This window comes from Cupressus sempervirens, chromosome 5 (genome assembly GCF_028749045.1).
Source record: "Cupressus sempervirens isolate cs-2001-9-10 chromosome 5, ASM2874904v1, whole genome shotgun sequence".
NCBI lineage: Eukaryota > Viridiplantae > Streptophyta > Pinopsida > Cupressales > Cupressaceae > Cupressus > Cupressus sempervirens.
Genome location: NC_143122.1, coordinates 318,101,140 through 318,121,581, shown reverse-complemented (window position 1 = coordinate 318,121,581; position 20,442 = coordinate 318,101,140). Strand labels below are relative to the sequence as shown.

The window sequence follows — 20,442 nt, the reverse complement described above, 5'->3', positions numbered from 1 at the left end:
ATTTGATTTAATTATAACTAAAAATCACAATATACCCACAAATCTAAATAAGAAAGCTCAACTGAAAGACCAAGTACTAAATCAAACTCGAGGGTCAAAATCATGAATTCATGTAACTTAACGTATTCAAAAAGGTAAATAACTTAGATACTTGTCCTACTTTGTAAAACAATTGGCTTACGTTTAAGATTTGGACTCAAAAATTCTCTCCTCTTTTACCAGAGATATTGCAATAGGTCACACTTATCTTGACAATTCAACGAAGTCGATGCTTTCTAGGACAATTGGCTTAGGGTTAAGATTTGGACTCAAGAATTATCTCCCCCCTTTTACCATTAAGATACTGCAACAGGGCACGCTCATTCTAACAATTCAATGAATAGGGTACTTACAATCTACATAAAATTTGAGCATGTACATATACATATAATCTAAACTAAACATGCAATGGCAAAAAGTGGTGCATCATGTAGATCTCGACTAGTAGGTGACTATGACTCCCTCCCTCAACCACATTAGAAACATGAATCATAAAGCAAAACATACAAGTACACCATACACATGCAAGTATGGGGTAAGTAATCATAGAAACTATATATAAATCATCTATCTAACTATCATCATGAAATAATTGTAAACACTATATGAACATACATGTATCATCGTCGAAATAATCATGAGCACATGAAATAACTAACTCGTCACATATATAAACTGAGTGAAAAATAACATCTAATCAAATCTGGTAACCAACTATCGCTAATCATAAAACATGATCATAACACTAGCCTAAAAGAATCTGGCAATCCCATATGAAAAGTAAACTAGAGGTATGCATTACATGTTGCAATTCCTTCCAAAATTTCTTGAAGTTTTGCTTGCCTAAGGTGATCAGCTCCAATCTTCTCATTCTAACATAAGCCTCTTTTTTATCTTTTAATAGCTCCACATGTTCCTTTTTGTTCTCTTTCTCCATGCTTTTTTAAAACTTTCTCTTAGCCAACTTGTATTCTTCATCAAACCACAGATTTGTTTGAAAATTATTTTCTGCCTCTTTCTTGGGCTTGGTTCTTTTACACTTCTCTAATGCCTTAAGAATTATGGGAACTAAGGCATCTTTGCTAACCTTTTGCTGATCCGTAATCGTACCTCTTCTTTTGGGGTTCCAAATCATGCCTCTAAGGGCATCATTAAATAATTTCTGATTTTACTAATTCATTACAATTTCTAATGAGAACACATTCTATTAATGAATCAAATAGCTTCACAATTATTGATACTACTTGAATCTACTGCCTTCGTACCTTTCCCATCACGCCTTCATAAGAAGTCTGGGGTAATGGCTCTAGGAGGAAAAGTCTGCAAGCGCTTCGGGAGAAAAACCAAACAAGAACGGAATTTGTGCATCATTAATATTTGAGAAACCAGACTACCTCATCTTTGTTTGGAGTTCTCAGTAGAAGTAACTTTTTGACATCGTTGGCTAGTCCAAGTGGTTTTATTAGGGATTGTTTGCTATTTATTTTGGTTCGTTAATCTTATCACTATCTTCTTAAGTGTCTTTAGTAAGGCCTCCAGTCTCTTATGCTACTACTGTAGCTTTATTGGGCCATCTCCTAGTTACCATTCAAAGATTTATTCAGGTATAAACTATAAAGGAACATTTCACTTTATTGAAAGAAAAATGAATCTGTTTCCTCCCTTCTTTACCACAAGCAACACAGTGTTAGACAAAAAAAAATAGTTGAAAACTTCCACAGAAGTTTCTTGATACACCATATTAATGTCCATATTGCATTTGAACATCCATGGGCTTCTAAATGTATATCACGTTCTTCTCATCTGTAATCTTAAACGCCTGAGCAATATTAAAAAAAAAAGATTTTGACCGAACCAAGACCAAAAGTGTAAACTCAAGAAAAAAGCCAATCTATAAAATATTGATCCTATCTTAGTGGTGGTAAGTCAAAATGCGTGCAAAACTGCAAAAGTGTCCCGCATCATTTGGTAAGATATATTTTCACGTTCTCACTTCGGCGTGATCCATATCTTGAAGGCAGATGGCAAGTTTATTCATGACACAGCTAAACAATTGTATTAGCATTGATACTCCATAGTTTCAGTAAATTATTACTGCCAAATAACATGAACGTTATTAAATAAACAAGCTTCTAACTTTGCACCTTTCAGAGATTACTAGAGTGCATTTATGATGAAAACAAAAGTGCTCTAGTTTAACATTTAACTTCGAAAAGCCCACTAACATCCTTACTTGCCATGTAAAAGAAAGAACGAAATAAAATACAGTGAAACCAAATCTGTGTGTTGCATACAACTGGTTACAATTTGCTTTGTGGTAATCTTGGAATACCATTGAGCCCAAAAATTTATGACGTGGAAACTACCTGGCATGTAACTAATCTTTGAAAAGGGTCAATCTGCAATAATTTGCAACTCCCCACCATTAAATTGCTAAAACCTATGGATGAGAGAGAAGCTTGTCCATATTTGCCCATAATAAGAATCGACGGGGACGACCTAGAAACCTTGCTCTCCAGGCAGGCTCACCACTCTCATATATAAAGCCATTCTTCTCGTACAGGCATCTTGCACCAGCATTACCTACCTCTACATGAACATAAAGATCGGTCATACCTGCATACAGGCACACATTTTAAACTGAACAAGGAGTCAAAGGCTGTGGTTGTGTCAAATTATTTGGCCATAAAATAGAAATGCAACTGGATGCTTGAATTTAAGCATTTAAATACCAAATTAATCGTTGCAAATGTGCATTCATTCCACACAACAGAGATTAAACAGAACTTGCAGGGATTACATGAAAAAATTACAGTGCAAGAAATTTTTATATTGCAGATGTTGAATGCTTCAGATACTTCATAGATGAGTTTATCTGCAAAAAGTGAAGAAATATTCTTGGTTTGCCTTCTATTTTGTCAGAGCAATATTTTTAACAAGTCATATCAATTAATTTGGCGAGAATGATAAATAACAAGGCAACATTTTTGTTAATTTACAAATATATAGACGGTTCAAGGGACTACAATCATAAAAAGTTTCATACTAAAGACTACAAGGACCAATTTAATGTTTCTCTAGTTAGTTTTTAAGTTTTATATATTTTGATGCCATAAATGCAACACGTTTAAATGGAAAGTGCACAAGTTAAAGAAACTGAACTACTAGATGTAACATGTTAAGCCATGACTAAAACATTATGCACACAGTAAAGAATAATGCAACCACCTAAATTCACATTCTACAATTCAAAAATTTATGGGAATGAGCTAGAGTCTCTATCTCAGAGGTGCATATGCTTCCTCACTTGAATCCATCTACAAACATATCTAACTCAGTGCTCACATATATAGATTGTTCTAAAAAGATGCCTCCTCTTAGAGAAGGAGAACTGAAGCTTACAGCTCTTTTACTGAATATATATTAAGGTTTGTTTTCCAGGTTATTTCCAAAGAAACTGACAAGTTAGCAGTTAAACCCCTGGTGGAGACCCACAATGGAATTTATTTCCAAACACCTTACTGCATTGTTTAAGTTGCAGAACCTAAAGTTTTCAACTCATGACCAACATCCAAAGTAAACCATATCTTGCCAATCCACCTACATTAAGGGTACAAGGGTACTTTTGAAACCCTTATCTATTAGTGTACATATACATAAAAAAGCTATCATAACCACTGCAGAGCACACTGATGACAATCAAATAAAGTATATGGAAACATAAAAATCATATAAAACATGAGGCTATGTGGAAAAGACTATCCACTTGACATCCACTAACAACTTCAGAAACCATCAACTAAAAAAATTACATATATTCAATCCCTCCTAACAGAGAAAATGAATAAAACATTCATTTGGAAAAGATCAGTATGGTGAGACCCATACAAGGATTTTTGGAGATCAACTATGACAGAGCATCTAAAGGAAATTCAAATCTGATGAAGGTGTGGTGCTTAGAGTTAAGCAGGCTATTTTTGTTCACAATTATCCTAGTTTATTCGGCTGTCAAAACAAACAATGAAGCAGAAACACTGGGATGTCATCAGCCTCTTACCTTGGTGTCAAGGAAATTGCGGTTAGATTTGATACTCTAAATCATCAATGGTATTTGTAAAGGAATTTGTCCTGATTGGGAACTGACATTATTAGCAGGATGCACAAATTTTTTCCTATAACTTTGATGAGGTTTTCTTGCATTACTTAGAGGAGGTGAATTTCGCAGTGAATTTTAACCAACATGGATGTGGAAAGAGCATTTCCTAGTATTATATAACATGTATCTGGAATCTCAGTTGGGACTTGGGGAACAGTTGACTTTTATGCCCCAGTAGTCCCCTTTTCTTCCTGCTTAGGTGGCATGGTAGCTCTTGACTTGTACCATTTGTTCTCATTTCACTTCACAGGCAGCTTGTGTGAGTGATGTGTGTAAAGGGTTGATTTGATGGAGGATGACATTCTAATGAGTCATAGCCTGATTTTTCATTGTTGGAGCATGCCAAGGAGATTTATATTAGTTGGAGGTTGCCAGGTCCTTTCCTTCACCATGTTCCTCTCCCCCTACAACAAGCATTAAGGATGGTGCAGCAGGTGGCAGTGAGGGTCGACCTTAATGGTATTCTATTTTACAATTTTGTCTTTTGATAGCACAACATGGTTGTCTTTGTGGCCTTGTGACCTTTACTTGCATAGCAAGATATTCAATCGTTGTCTGGAAGCAATTTTCCATTGCAAGGATGTAGTTGTGCCTGGGATCATTAGAGGTATGATAGGGGATGATGGGGTGGGTGAGTCTGGTCCCTTGAGATTGGAGGTGTCCATTAGGATGGATTTTGTGCAGAAACTTGCTTCTTCTGTACTATCAGCAGAGGCAACAATGTGGTTGTTGTGGCTTCTTCTCCCAAAGCATTTATAGTTTTTGAGATAGTTGTGGAGGAGGGCAAGGACAATGAGGAGGATCCTTTGATGGCAATTTTGGTGGATGTCAAATTAGCCTATAAGTAAATACTTACTGTTTAAAAGAAGCTTTAGGACTTCAACACATTCCACTCTAACATAAGCAGTGACGAAGGGCCTTATGGTGATGTATTCTCAAGGGAAACTGCAGGTGTCTAGTGCTTTCACCATGCCAACTTTTGTTTATGGGACACTAATGAAAGCCAAACCATGGGAGGAGGTCCTTCATAGAGTAATGTTCTCCACAGTTGATGTGCCTTGTAAGGGTAATGGGGTTGGGTTCTATTCAATTGGGAAAGACGAGGTGGCGGTGCAGTGACTGGCTGGGTTGGTCCTTTTGGGTTTGGAGTTGGTGGTTGAGGCCTTGTCAGTGATTTTTATTTGGCTAATGGTTGGTTCTTTTGGATGCTAGTCTCCCTTTTCTTGTGTTTTTTTCTTTGAATGGTTGGTTTCTCATTTTCCAGGCTACAGGTTGTAACTTCCATTATGTTTATATTTTGTTTTGGGTGAGGACCCTAATAGATCTCACTATGCAAAAAAAAAGGAACTTGTGCTTTTCCAAAGCATATTTATAGAAACTATAGAAGGGGTACCAAATTTTTATTTGCATTAACAACCATTTTCCAGTGAAGAATGGCATATTATTCTCCATTTGAGTATTGGAAGCTTCATAAGCACGTAGGCTATCCAGACAATATTAAAAGTACAGAAGACAAAACCATTACAGTGCAAATTTTACAAAATGTTTCACTTTGAGCCATGTGCATTATACAATGTGCATAAAAACATGATCTATTATAAGCATCATTACATTATTGTTTTCTGCATAAAATTATCAAAGGACACTTGCTGAAACACCACAAAATGACATGGTACACAACTTGAAAGCAAATATAGAAATAAGAAGCCAGGTTGATGGCAGATGTATGAAGATGATGATGTTCTCTGAAACCCACATCTCCTCTAGTTGATAGAAAAGAATATAACTACTCACGAAGAAAGGAGAAAATAAGCCACGTATAGCATGGGCGGCTAAGAACTGCCCCCTGTAGATATATTCAAATACTTTGATATGATCTTCCAAGTAGATTATATTGCACAAGGAAAAAAATACATCAGTATTGGACTGCAAAAATTTGAAAAGGAACACTCGATCTTCAAGTGGCTGTTTCAAAGCATTTCCCACTGAAAAGGTGCGTATGATTTTGTATTCCATACTCTTTTCACTCATTTATATGCTTGTTAAGTATAATATGCACGATCTACTCTTAATAGTCACAGTTGAAACTACATCTGCGTAAAAATCATTGACAAAGATTTAATTGCATAAGTCGTTGACAAAGATTTAATTGTGATTGGGTGTTAGGTTTGTTGTCATGGATCTAATAGTTTGTAGGCCTGATTAAGGCAATCGTCTAGTAACAGATTGTGTTTACAAGATGGTGTGTAAAAGAGCACATGCGATCACCAAATAAGGAATACATTGTGTTGTATACACTTCCTTCGTAGGATTATCTTGGCTCATTCACAAGTTTCAAGCTCTGTAGTCCTGAATATTATTGGTATTGACAACTCCTTTTAGAATGCAGAGATGTTAGTCAAAGACTCCTCACTATTAAACTTCAAAGCCACCAACATACATCCAGCACAGCATTTCATCCTCTTTTTTGATTAATATAGGCTTTGTATATATCATTTTCAATGCATATTATAGGCACTTAAACATCAACTTGGAGCAGTTAAGTGCATCGTATATACATGGCCACTTATAGTTTTCTAAGATTACTATACAGATCAAATCAGTTGTAATTTTGATTCAAAATCTAAATCCTTAATTTTTCCTCAGATCGAAAGTAAAGAAAGTTTGTCTAATCCCAGATCAAAAAGTAACTAGTGCAAGGCTTGCCTTGAGCACCCTAAGGTGATCTTAAGGCTGTACAATTGCTGGCCACTAGAGTAGAGCCATAATTTATTGGCAAAATTCTTGCTTGTATTTATCAGTCTTAGAGATAGGAAAGGATTTTTTCTCCTAAATCTGGAAGACTTGAAATTCTTCTACCCTTTTTCTTTGTCTGAAAATTATGAGAAATTTCTTTTATTATATAACATGATAGGATATGCAGGATGAAAGTGTCTTTAGCAGCCAAATGAGAAGTTTTGATGTTTAATAATGTTGAAAAATGAGTATAATAAAACTTGCTCAAAGTTCAAACAACAGAATATAGTGGTTTGAGATTCTAGATGATTAAAAATGAGGAGACGAATTTTAATAAAAATGAAAGATGCTATCACCTGATATTTTAAAATACTTGAGAACAATAACACTCGACTCTGATACTGAAATAATGCATCTGTCAGAGTATTTGAAGTACAGAGCTAAACTGAAAGAAAAACTATTAATGAGTTTTGCAACTGAATCATCCCAGAGACAAAAAAATGAAAATAAGAAACTGGAAGAAAGAACGAACTAATGCGGAGAGGCGTTCTACAATGGCAAAAAGGGTGGAATCCATAAGTGTGTTAATGTTAACATTTACCTTTTTAGATTAAATTTGACAACCATCCGCATGTTGAAATATTAATATTTATTATAAACACAATATACTTTTAAAAACAATTTAATACATACAATAAAAATATTTGCTAAACTTACAACCTTTGGAGATATAAATAATCAATTTAAAAAATAAAACACTTTAGTGCAAAAAAAACCAATGGAGATACAAGGAAATATAAATATTTTTAGACATAGTAAATTAAATTTTAATCATTTTATAATAGATATATCTCAACATTTCTTTAGATAGATTTACTTAAGATATTTACACTAGTATAAAATCAAACGGCAGAAAAAATTCTGGTAAATGAACTAATATGGAAATTACCCCATTGTTCAGAAATTTTCACAGCTTGTCTAATCAAAGCAGTACCAATGCCTTTTCTACGTAGCTCTTGTGATACACATACATTAGTCAAGTAAGCTCTTGTAAACTGTGCATCAGTTCCCTGGAGAAGAAAACCCACAGTTCAGCGATGAATATAAGATGCTTGTTGCAACTCATAATATCTAACATCACTCTTCAATCAAACACAATAAGATAGCTACATAATATAGATGGAAAAAACAATGAAGTTAAATGCATAATTCCTGTATTTTAGATCAACATTTAACATAAGAACACATTTACAATTGGAGGATAAACCCAAATGAACAACCCTATAGAAACATGATGAAACCATTTATCCAACTGTTTAGAGCATCTTTGGAACAAATAATGCTGCACCATCGCCTAGTTTGGCCATCCTATAGAGCTGGCAAGATAAAAGTTCATGACAAGAAAAATATATTGATAGTAACATCTTCATTGAAGGAACAGGACGAGTTTCTCTATTAGTACAAATCAAAATTGCTGATGTAAATCATTCTTGAGGAGATCCCAACAGCACTAGTTACCATTTGTTTGCTAAAGTAGCTATCCAGAAGAATTGTAATTTTTATTATAACCCCCTCAAGGATTCTCTAGAAATCAAGCAAATTCGGGTAAATTTATTCTGATTTTGCACAGATTCTGGTTTTGAGATCTGTTAAAGCTAAAGTCATTTGTGAGCATAAATAAAAAAGGATTAGCCAAATCTCGGAGTAGCTTGCTATCTTATTTAAGAAAAAATATTTTCAACTACCATTATCTATTATTTACAAATTGTTTTAATGTAGTCTGCCTCACATCAGTAAATGCAAAACACAAGCATCATCATGTGCAAAAATATTTCAAGTCAGATTATGATTTGATTCTAATCATAAAGACATTAATGGAAAACATATTTTAGACATTTTTGTTTCAAATTTCGACCTCTAAATGGTCCAACAGGGAAAAAGTATTCAACAATCATTTGGCATCACAACAATTCTCCTCTTTTGTTACTAACATCCTCCAATCATTTGACATCACAATAATTCTACTCTTGTGATATTAAAAGTCTTGAGAAACTTACTTGTGGACGAGTCCCTGATATTTCATCTGGAAGTTGACTGGATTGAATGAGATCCAGCGTTCCAACCGCAATTTGTTCTTCTCCATTTATTATTGCCTATTAAGATAAAATGTCTCAAATCAAATAAGTTGAACCTTTTCTGATCACAAGAAACTTAGTCAACAATTTTCCAAATCATCTTTTGCAGTAAGCATTTAGAAAAAGCACAAAAGCACGCCTTAAATTTGGTTTCTTGACATAAAAACATTTAAACACATTACCATAATATCAAATAGCTTTTGCATGATAATTGAGCTGGCTATAAACCTTTTCTCTGTCCAGCTAGAATTTTTATGAAGATCTAATTGTCAGTATACTTTACCTGGTAGTTTATCTTGGAATCCACTTGGCACAAAGCACATTAAAATCAGGAGATTCAGATTTTCAACTACAAACCTTATTATGTTCAAGAAACAAGATTGTAAAATCAAAGGCATTTGTCTCAAGGAAAATTGGTCAACACGTAAAGCACGGTTAATCACAAGTGAATCAAATATCCAAGTTCCAACTAATATTTTAAGACTCGTGTCTAGTTTGCTTGCTTGTGTTCTCTAAACTGATTCAATCTTTAATGAGAATTTAATAGACAATTATCAAATACTTAATACTCTTGAACACATGTGGAACCCCACTCCAGCAATGATAGCTTGGAAGATACAGCTAGAGAAATAGTAGACTTTAAGATTGAAGTAAAAAACCGAGATTAATTATGAAAGGGAATTTCCATTGCTTGATCTAATAGTATTATGATCTTGAAAATGGTTAAATCCAAGGAAGCAAGTCACAATGAGCTGTCCACTTTAAGAAAAGTGATCCAATAGTAGAAATAACTGTGATGATATCCTCCTTAAAACAATGGCTAATAGGGGACCTATACCCATGTGCCCTCCTCTTATAGGATAAACTAGATGGCATGAGTTTTTCAGAGCCCGTAAAGTAGATGTAAATGCAAACTTTTGGTTTTAATTTTATGTGCTTTTTAATCTTAAATGCAAGGTTTCTCTCATGAAGGATGGATTAAGCTTAATTCTGATGAGGCTGCCAAGAACAACCAAAGTCTCCTTTAATGCAGGAGCTCTTCTCAAAATCAATGGGTACATGTTTTTATCTTTTGGAACATGCTTCATGGGAAATAGTTCCAATACTATTGTGGAAGAAAAAGGTTTAAAGTTTGGTTTCAAATTAGCGGCCAAACTCCAAATTTGTATTCTAGTTATTCAAGGAGGTTCCAATGTCACCGTCAATAGTATGAAAAACAAATACATTTTTACTCAGTGGCTTCGACTATGTTATGTCCCCTTCTTCAAATTGGATTAAATTATAAACAATTAGAATTAAATAAAAGTACGAGAGAATAAAATAAAAATGTAGTTAAATTTTAGTTCAATTAAACAGATAAGAAAAGGCATGAATGGAAAAGTTGTGTCTACCTCAAACATAAGGTATAAAAGCAAGAGAAGAGAAGTTCATTTGAGGGGGAAATGGAGGGAGGAAGAACGAAGAAGCATATTACAGAGGAACTAAGGGAAGAAGGGAGGGGAGGGAAGGGAAGGAAAGAAAATAAGGAAGTGACTCTTTTAAAAGGTGAAGAATTGTGACCCTTTCAAAAGGTGGTAATTATGCAAGGGTGTAACCATTGAAGAGAGAAAACATGGTAAAGAGGTGTGACCCTTCCTCACTAAAATAAAAGAGAAGTGGGATCAAATGGAATTGAGGAAAGGGAGTAGAGGATCTAGAGCAGAGTTATAAGGAGGGATCTGGAATAAAAATTGAGAAAGAAAGACGACAATATGATATGTAGATTTGAAGAGGATATGCAAAACATAAATGGGATATGTGCAGATTTGAAAAGCAGTAAGGATAGATTTGAGAAGTGGGAGATACGTGAAGATTAGATAAGAAGTGAAAGGGAGGGATGGTATGTCCACTCTTGGGCCTAGGGTAGGGGATCACTAGGGCACTTTATCAAGTCACCCTACCTTATCACTTCTATGGTTGAGAAATATGAAAATTAATTCAAGCAATCTATTGACAATGTACATTTCCAATATATGTTTATTTCTTATGTAAAAGGTCTAATTATGAATTACCATTATAAATGATTCTCAACTTGTTTGCAGTGCCATCAAAGTGAAAAAATATCTCTAAACCCTACTCACATCTAAGTTCTCTACACACCTTATAACATAGGCATTGTACAAAACTGTTCAACTTGTAGATATCACAATGCATTATACAAGTTCAACATCACATCAATAAGCATGCCGAACATAGAAAATAAAGATCAGCTTATAGATTTTTCAAAATCAAACACCAATTCATCTATAAATTTGATTTGTTGCAAATCCATACAGTAACCAAAACTAGGGATCCAAACAAATAGCTCTAAAAGAAATTTAAAAAAAAATCACATATCAACATTATCAAACTTGATCCACTACAAACTACTTGTAGGCACAAGATGACTGTCAAATCAAAGAAAGAGAAACTAGCAAAAAGAGCAAGATATTTTATCTCACACTCACAAATAACAAAATAAGGAAAACACAGTGGTACCACTATGCAAAACTTGGAGGGAGCTTTCCATCAACTGTAAGAATGCAAAAATCCAATTGTCTAGATAAAATTTGTCTACCAAAAATAACTACTCTATTTAGCAAAATAATAAAACACATCTGCACTATATCATTGGCAACAAGGTGGTTGGGGGCGGTCAGCGGTGTATGGCTCAATAATTGCACTAGGCGATGCTGAATTGTTGCTTTGAAGGTAATTCATTGGCCAAGACTTAGGCATCATTGACTAGGTGTGATCAACAGCCCAAACCCCTCATGGTCATGAACTTTATCCTAAACACAAGCCTGAACACCCATATGACTCAAGGTCAAACCTCCCCCTTTTGCATCCTTGTGTTAACATTATCCATATGTAGGAGGCAAACCAAATAATTCTTTTATTTATTAATTTCTACTAACTGCACCTTGCATTGATGCAAGGGGATCTACAAAGAATATGTTGAGTATTTGTTTGTCCATTGTCAAAGTAAATGTTACATCCCAATTTTTGCTTATTTTTTAAACTACTCATATAGCCGTTGTGTCTTTCATGTGAAGCCAATTGACAGTTAAATTGATTATGAATCATGTGAAATAGTAAGATGGTTAATCGTTAGGATTTCATGTGAAGATGGTATTAAGATAATATCTTATACTTTCTATAATAGTCAACTACTTGTCTGTAGTCCGTCTTTCAGTCTAGATAGGAATGTTTCCTATCCCGTCTCTTTTTTCTTCAGTCCAGATAGGAATGTTTCCTATCCTGTCTCTAGTTTTGTTTCTAATTCCGTCTTCAGTCTACGTTGTTTCTTTTAGAAACAACGTCCTTGTAATTCTTTATAAGGAACACATTTGTTCCTCTGTTAATGAATGAATCATCCGGAAATCCGTTAATCTGCCAACTCTTCTTGAATCTTGTAACATGGTATCAGAGCCATGATAAGCAATTTTTCGAAAAATTTATAATTTCTTTTGAAATTATCTGCTCACGACTGCCTCCTGGTCTGCAAAATCCGTGCCTGTATCCTTGGGAAAGCTCGCAATTTTTTTTTTGCAACTTGCGTCCATATATTTTCAAGCTCATTTGACAGCAAAATCGCGATTGTAGGGTCAAGGATAAGTTCGTTTTGTTTGCATTCTTCATCATTTGCGCTCTCCCTGGAAAAAAAATCTGCCATTTTTATCAAGAAATCTGAAGTTTTTTCAAGCTTTTTTCAGCCTGGGCCGTTTTTTTTCGAAACCCTAATTTTTGGGGTCGAAAAAATATTTTGTTTGCATATTCTTGGTGGGTTTTTCGAGAGCTCAACTGGGTTGTCGTCCGTTTTTCCTAGGTGCCTCTATTTTTGTGCCTCGATTTTCGAGCCAACGGATCCAAAAAACGACAGTAGATTCCTTTTGGGTTTTTCGAGCTCTCTTCTGGGTCATTCTTTGATTCTTTTGAGTCTTTCATATTTTTGCCTCGAAGAACGCACCTTCACAGATTTTCACAATTTTTCATTGAAAAACGTGCCATGGCATCTCTGACAAATATTCTGCTCGAGAATAATTCCAAATTCAATGGTCGCAATTATGGAACCTGGAAGCAGCGCATCATCGCAATCTTCGAATATCGAAACACCGATCAACTTGTTCTGGGTGCTACGCAGCGTCCAACTTCTCCAGGTCCTGATCAAGGCGAAGTTGCATTTTTTGCCTTCTGAATCTGTTTCTATTTTTTATGGGTTTGTTGATTTTCTCCTCAAAAATCATTTCAAGTTGTTTGTAATACGCAAGGTTGCGTGAGATTCTGGGTTTGTTGATTTTCTCCTCAAAAATCATTTCAAGTTGTCTGTAATACGCAAGGTTGCGTGAGATTCTGGGTTTGTTGATTTTCTCCTCAAAAATCATTTCAAGTTGTCTGTAATACGCAAGGTTGCATGAGATTCTGAGTTTGTTGATTTTCTCCTCAAAAATCATTTCAAGTTGTCTATAATACGCAAGGTTGCGTGAGATTCTGGGTTTTACCGTTTTTTCCACAAAAACGAAGTTTTGTAAATGCAACTTATTTTGAGTCATAGCACTCTTCTGGCAAAGCTTCTTGGTTTCAGCATTCTGTAGATCCAGGGAGGGTCTCAATTATCACAGAATGTTCCGACATCCGTATGTTGACCATTAAGGGAGGGTATTAAGATAATATCTTATACTTTCTATAATAGTCAACTACTTGTCTGTAGTCCGTCTTTCAATCTAGATAGGAATGTTTCCTATCCCGTCTCTTTTTTCTTCAGTCCAGATAGGAATGTTTCCTATCTTGTCTCTAGTTTTGTTTCTAATTCCGTCTTCAGTCTACGTTGTTTCTTTTAGAAACAACGTCCTTGTAATTCTTTATAGGAACACATTTGTTCCTCTGTTAATGAATGAATCATCCGGAAATCCGTTAATCTGCCAACTCTTCTTGAATCTTGTAACAGATGGCATGTTAGTTATTATGTAAGATATTGTTATATTGCTATTTTTGAAATATTGGTAAGTCGGTTATCCTTTCATGAGAAGTGAAATGGTAGTTAGCCGTTATAATTTATGATTAAAAGTTTGTTAAAATAATTTTAAATATTTTGAAGAATATGATATTATTGTGGAGGATTGTCTTCTTGCAGAAGTACATCGAAGGGGGGAAGCATTGAAAAGAAAGGAGTTGGACAAGGGGCACCACTTTGTCTAGGAGTCAATGGGTATGAAACCTAACCACCAAAGCTAAGGGAAAAACAACTAGGCAAGCAAGAGTATGTTAAGGACTACCATGAGCTACCCAGTTAATAATTGTGCACTAATAAGAAAACACTATGCATTTAATTAAATTGTAATACCTTTTGTTATGTGTAATATTAGAACTTCTTGTGATGATTGCCACGCTTAGTACATTAGTGTCATATCATTTACCTATGCTTGTGTGTGTGTGTGTGTGTGTGTGTGTGTGTGTGTGTGTGTGTGTATTTGTATGTGTGTGTATGTATGTATGCGTAGATTAGACGTATGTATGCATACATATATGTGCACATATGTACACAAGTATAGATAGGTGGTGGATGACACTAATGTACTAAGTAATATTTCTTGGCAATAATTTATTTTCTCTTTGAGTGGCCACAAATTCTATATTGCTCTCATTGACCTTTAATTACTTTTTTATTTTTGGGTCAGCCATTTAATCAATTTTACTATTACTACATGAGCTGATGACTGAAGGATCTTGTAATGCATTCCACCTTGTATCTTACTTGTAACTGAGATACATTTCAGATAATGGCTCTTGCTTGATTATATCATTTTCATCTTTGCAGGTCGGGACATTATTACTGCCTTATTTCCAAACTCTGATCTGCTCCTGATTTTCTTCTGCAATTGATTCATCATTTTCGGTGTCGCTCCCTTTTTAAAAGTTCTTATTCCAGTATATAGCCATTCATTGCAACTTGAAGCCTTTTGGAGAAGGCCTTCCGCACACTCAGTCGAAGCTACACATATTTGCAATCCGACCAACACCAGCTCATATTGTTAACTTTTGCATATGTATCAATATATATTCTGCACATAGAATCGAAATGCTTGACTGAAGCAAATAAAGATTTTTCTGTGCCATTTTTATTGAATGAAAATGAATCGATGATCTTTTTGTATAAATGGAAAGGCTGAGCCGAAATGCATGATTTCTATTTGTGAAAGCAATATTGAAATATAAGCCTGTACAGAGAAGACTTATACAGGAACATCATGCCATATGTTTCCTGCGATGAGCATTCTGTATCTTGGAGAAATTGGAGAAATTGATTTGTCAGAGCCTACTTCTATACCATTGTATTTTAGCAAGCCAAAATGGATAATCACTGAATAAGTTAAAGGAGCTGTCATTTGTGTTATCAACGCCAGATTGGCGGATATACTGGCTCTTGTATATGTATGCATAAACATTTCAAGATGTCTTTTAATTGTGCCAAAGCCAGAAAGGCAAAAGAATTGGCCATGCATAGTAAAATATGAATTCACATTTTCTTTAATAAGCCAAGGCCAGTTAGGCAGATTTCTTCAATGTGATTACTATTACCCATCCCATATAATCACCCAATGAATCATCCAGAAAGACTGGTAAGGTTGAGATGAAGGGTGTGGAACAAAGAATACTCCTACATGATAAAAGAAGGAATTATCAGTAACTCAAACAAGAAAGTGATATTAATAAAAGAAACCATGTCAGCTCATGATTGTCCTTGATGTAGCCTTGTTGTCAAGTTGAGCAGTGAATGATCGGATACATAGTGCCCTCACAAATCCTTGGCCAAGGTAGGTTAATGGCATGCTGCTTGTTGTGATCACTAGAGTTCGGAGTGCTTGAGAGTGCATGCAGCAGAATAACAACAACCATTTTCAACAGAATAATGGATGGCTATTCAAGAAAAATAAAAATCAAAAGTAGCGTAAGCAAAAATGAACAACTTTCTTGGGGACCTAAATAATGTCCCACACCAAAGCCACATAATTCTGCCAGACCAATGAAAAGAATGAAGAAATGTTTGGATGCTATAGCCAATAAGTTCGATCAATGGTTTGCATAAATGGAACAACTAATTTCAACTCCAAAACAACCTCCAGAATATAGCATTAATGAAAGAAAGATAAGTATTTAGGTACACATCTCTGATGTAAGTGAGCCGTAGAATACTTGATGCAGTTAGTGATGTTCTATCTCAAGTTAAATGGCATCTCAATTCCTAACTGTGGAATGAGCAATAAGTTACAAAATCTTGGAATGACTGGTGGTCTTTTAATTGAATTGAAGCAATTTTGCATCATTTTCAGTTCTATAAATCTCTTGAAATAGTTTAGCCACATCTAATAAAATATACAATTTACTTTATCAAACAAATTGAAGAGAAAAAGTGCATAGTTTGGCCTTTTTCCTCCATGCATTACACCTGTTTTGGCATCAATCGCCAATAGGCTGTCTTCGACCCATTTTGACAGTTCTCAAGCACAAAACACCTTATTTAACCAAAGAATGATCTGTTTTGCACTTAACACCTTGTTCCACCCTCATTTCACCAGTGTGTTGATAAAACCTACATGCCGGTGTCCTTCTGTCCTCTGGCAATTTGAATTTAGTTTTTTACAGTAACAGTCATCCCTCCTGTGCCCAACAGATCTTTTTATGGAATTTTTCTATTTCAGGAAATAAAACTTCTCCATTTTCCATCCATCACTGCACACCTTGACACAACTATTGTTGAAATCCACTACTGAAACTCTTGCACATGCCGCCATTGTTACAACACCTGCACATCTAGGATTACATACTTCAAAAATTATCTGCCGTGTGCTGAAAAACACCCAAGAGGGACTCAACTCAGACAAGTCCCTAAATATGCACTAGGCACAAGCAAGTTAATTCCTCATAACTTTGTCTATCTCTCTGACACTTATGCAAATAGCTCTGCGAGATACAGGGATAATTTTGATTGGAACAGGGAAATGCAGACAACAAGTGTAGAGGACACCAGCATCTGCACACCAAAAACAAAAGCATCAAGGAGGTCACGAACATGAGAATATGGACATAACTGCACACTTTCCAGAAAAGCACTGCACATGTCTGTGGCTTCATGTTGCCAGTTCCTACAGCATTCTTCCACCTTCAGAGTTTTGTGACTTTTATAGACACACTTTTCTTAAACCTTCCTCCTTCATTATTTGTTCTTGTACAACCTCAGATCAAGTTATTAATTTAGTTAGATCTGCAGTTATCTTATTACCTTTAGTTAAAAGTTTAAAACCAAATTTACAAGTAGATTAAAAATGCTTTGTAGGGGAAATAAACTCTCAAGTCTAAAGTTGTTTTTTCTAGTCTACACAGACCCATGAAGTAGATTTGTATGAAATCTTATAAGCATTAAAAATAATACCATATTGACTTATACCTTCTCCCACAAACCAAAAGGCCTAAACATATAAAACAAATATTCAATTTAGTTTTGTAGCAAAGAGTTTCAAAGAAATACTCAAGTTCAAATGGGAAGAGGTCAAACAAAATGTGAGGAACTAATACATGTGCTTTCAACTCTTATTCAATAAATTAAAATAAATGGCCTCTCTTAACATATGCATGTAATGCTAGCACCATGAACAAGACAATGGAAATTGAATCATCAGTTACTTTCATCATATGTGATACTGCACAGATAATTAAAACTCGATTAACTATTCTCCTAAATTCGTTGCATCGTTATAACAAATAGATAAAAAAAAATTAACTGTGATTTGCTGATAAGGGTGAGAGATAACAACCTATCATAACCTAAAAAGTAGCAGATATTAAAAAATGCAAAACACTTGATAGAAATTAATAAGTGCTAACCTTGCATAAAGAGCAGAGATCATATGTAAGGTTCAAGGACTCGGAAAAGGGTATTGTAGCAATCACACATGTGACCTTCTCAAATCCTACTAGCTCCCCTGCAATCCTAGCTTTTAGAGCTTGAAACTCCAATTGAGACCTATACTTCTTGTGTGCCTAAGGAAACTTGAAACACATACAGAAATATATCAGTATCAACATTATCAAGCTAAAAATAGATTTTTTTATTTCGACAAATAAAAAATTTACATCTTGGGAGAGAAAACTCAGAAAATATTTTGTGTATCGCAAGAGAAATTGATTGACATATTGATATAAAGGAAATTTGATGATAGAAAATTTTGCATTTGCAATTTATAATATATTACAATCAAATTATTAATCAACTTAATAAATCGAAAAACTACATTCAGTCCCTAGTCAAAGCAATAATTAGAAAGTCCAATAAAAATGTTTGTATGAAATCAACACCACTTATCAATTGGAAACTTAAAAAGTTTGTAAAAATAAATGGTGAACTATAGAAAGTAACAAGCTTTCTAATAACCAACTTTCACTATTTGGAATGCCTGCTAAGAAGATCAAGCACCTACAGACTACAGTGGTGCATAGTTCAGAGGAAAAAATTAGATATGCACTTTCAAGCCTGCTCTTGCTGATTACTGAACTCCCAATACTGACGAAAACTAGCAAAGGGTGAAATTCAACGTGGATCATATACAAAATAATGCAGTATGTATTCCTGATATTATCATGACTGTACCAGTGAACAACATTTGCAAAAGAGGTACCCCGAAACATCAAAATAAATAACAAGTGAAGCTTGCTCTAATATTTTCCCAAAATAGAAAGATACTATAGTAGAGAGGGATAAAAAGGGCGTTCAGCAGGAAGCAAAGAGATCTTAGTTGATCCAAGGTGCAGCTCAACTCAAAGGCCTCTTTGGCATGTATTTACCCCAATCAAGTGAAAAGTAGACAAGGTTTTAAAATTGACTGAACCAATCATTCAATTTCGGACAGGCAACAATTACTCTTTGAGTGCAGGAACCAGAAGTAACTGAGAGCAACAACTGGGGCATCCCGTCAATGACATAAGAATACAGGATGCCCCTCAGTGTTGCAACAGCAAGGGGGAAAAGGAGGTCTATTGTTTTTGTAATTGTCCTCCATTATGAATTAAGAAACTAAAATAAAATCAAACTTAAATCATCTTCTGAGGTAATCTTGAAATGAAAGGGAAAGCAGTCAGAAATTGAGGACGCTTTCGCAGTATTGATTTTCGAAATATTGAAAAATAATACCATAATTGAGGCCAAATCCACCAAAGATCATCTCGCTACGGCGAATCAAAGTCGGCAATCGATATGGTATTTACACAATTTAAATACTTGATATTTGTACATATTCACATAATTCACCCAAAAAACCCTGTTGACGAGTGCCTTATCCTGAATTCAATAGTATTTAATTGAACTTGAAATAATTCACCCGAGACTTACACATGGCCACCCCAATGGAATGCACAATACCTAAAATCGGGAGAATTAATTATACATTCTTCTAACAAGATCAATTATTTTAACATCTAGTTCGGTTGAGTTCATCAGACATTCTGCTTCCAGCAACATACAAACAGCTGTAAGATCAACTCACCTCGACACCATAGCTCTGCTTAAAGTCGTAAAAAGTTCTTACGCGCAGATTAGAGGCAGCCATGAGCGCATCATCCGAAACCGCTTCCAGAACTGCTAGCGACAATAATCTGTCCTTGTCTTCTTCTTTCAGAACGGAATTGCAAAAGAGCCCAGGATTCTTCTTTCGATTGAGCGACAAATCTGAATCAAGAGACGGCGTTGAATTGCAGCGGTTCGAGAGGTAAAGTGGTTTTGGATTTATCAGCGGAAGGCGCTGTTCCTGAACGGGTTTTCTGAAGGCCAAGTTGAAGGCAGTTTTGGTTGATTTAAACGGGTTTAGCAGGGGCGAATTTACGAGAGGCGGCACGTAGGACGCCATAGTTGAGCAATGACTGCTGACACAACCTTCGCCATCTCGTTATCTTTAGAGCAATTATTTTTATTTCTTTAATATTATTTCATGTCTTTCTTCTTCTTCTTGTCGTTGTTTTTATAATGTAAATGTATATAATGTATGTCTTTACGTGAAGAAGTAAAAGTAAGTTTCACAAAAGTTCTCAAAATTTGGGCTCAATTAGCGGCCAATATGGAGGAATAAACAAAAATAGGGGTGATAGAATGCAAGGTAGAGAGTTCAATGAAAGGTAAGATAGAGATAGGTAAATGGATATTTTGTGATGTCTATGAGGTTAAATATACATAGTGGAGCAAACATAATTATCAAAGATGTAAACATTTTGTTGTTCAAGTAATTTCTTAAGAGATATATTGTTTTGGCAAAGATAAGTTGTGAAACATGGAGGGTGGGTAGGTTTTGTGATAAGAGAGTCAAACTTATT

At 35.0% G+C, this 20,442-nt stretch overlaps 1 protein-coding gene across 2 annotated transcripts; it reads right to left on the bottom strand.

The window, feature by feature from the left end:
• Positions 1–2,280: 2,280 nt before the first annotated feature.
• Positions 2,281–20,047, bottom strand: LOC149555934 (Acyl-CoA N-acyltransferases (NAT) superfamily protein). Of its 2 annotated transcripts, none has more exons than XM_089830043.1 (5): positions 19,623–20,041; positions 17,968–18,123; positions 8,989–9,084; positions 7,881–8,001; positions 2,281–2,655 (listed from the first exon to the last, which is right to left on the bottom strand). In XM_089830043.1, exons 1-5 carry the CDS (start codon positions 19,980–19,982, stop codon positions 2,480–2,482), a joined length of 909 nt encoding a protein of 302 aa, XP_089686169.1. In that variant the 5' UTR covers positions 19,983–20,041; the 3' UTR covers positions 2,281–2,479. The 2 variants fall into 2 exon arrangements, with proteins under 2 accessions (XP_089686169.1, XP_089686170.1); XM_089830044.1 differs by having other exon boundaries at positions 2,508–2,679; positions 19,623–20,047.
• Between the last annotated feature and the right edge of the window lie 395 nt (positions 20,048–20,442).